General features: G+C 38.1%; 1 protein-coding gene across 1 annotated transcript in view; it reads right to left on the reverse strand.

Moving 5' to 3' along the window:
• LOC119582066 (serine/threonine-protein kinase Tao-like) overlaps positions 1 to 333 on the reverse strand; it is a gene marked incomplete at its 3' end in the record, with an annotated part of 16180 nt that overhangs the window by 2668 nt on the left and 13179 nt on the right. Inside the window, 1 exon segment of the mRNA XM_037930306.1 lies at positions 84 to 279. Within this exon segment, the coding sequence (XP_037786234.1) occupies positions 84 to 279 (196 nt within the window).

The following is a 333-nucleotide window of genomic DNA, read 5'->3' on the forward strand; positions in this document are numbered from 1 at the left end:
AGGTAAATCAACTCCCACAAAGAAAATAAAAAAAGGTCATTCCTACTCTTATCTTAATTAAATTTAAGCCAGAATATACATACCCAGTTTTACGGTGCCATTTTCAGTAAGTAGAATATTTCCAGCTTTGACATCACGGTGAATTTTCCCCAAAGAATGCAGATATGCAAGACCAGAGAGACAGCCTTCGCAAATGGCACTGATTTCTTCTTCTCTAAGGGGTTGACGGTGTACTTCTATGATGTCTGAAGCCGATCCTAAGCAGTATTCCATTACCAACTGAAGGAGAAATAAAAGCATTCAGCAGGTGGAAATGAAAGGTGTAATTCATTG

The sequence above is a fragment of the Penaeus monodon genome, chromosome 15 (genome assembly GCF_015228065.2).
Source record: "Penaeus monodon isolate SGIC_2016 chromosome 15, NSTDA_Pmon_1, whole genome shotgun sequence".
NCBI classification, from domain to species: Eukaryota; Metazoa; Arthropoda; class Malacostraca; order Decapoda; family Penaeidae; genus Penaeus; species Penaeus monodon.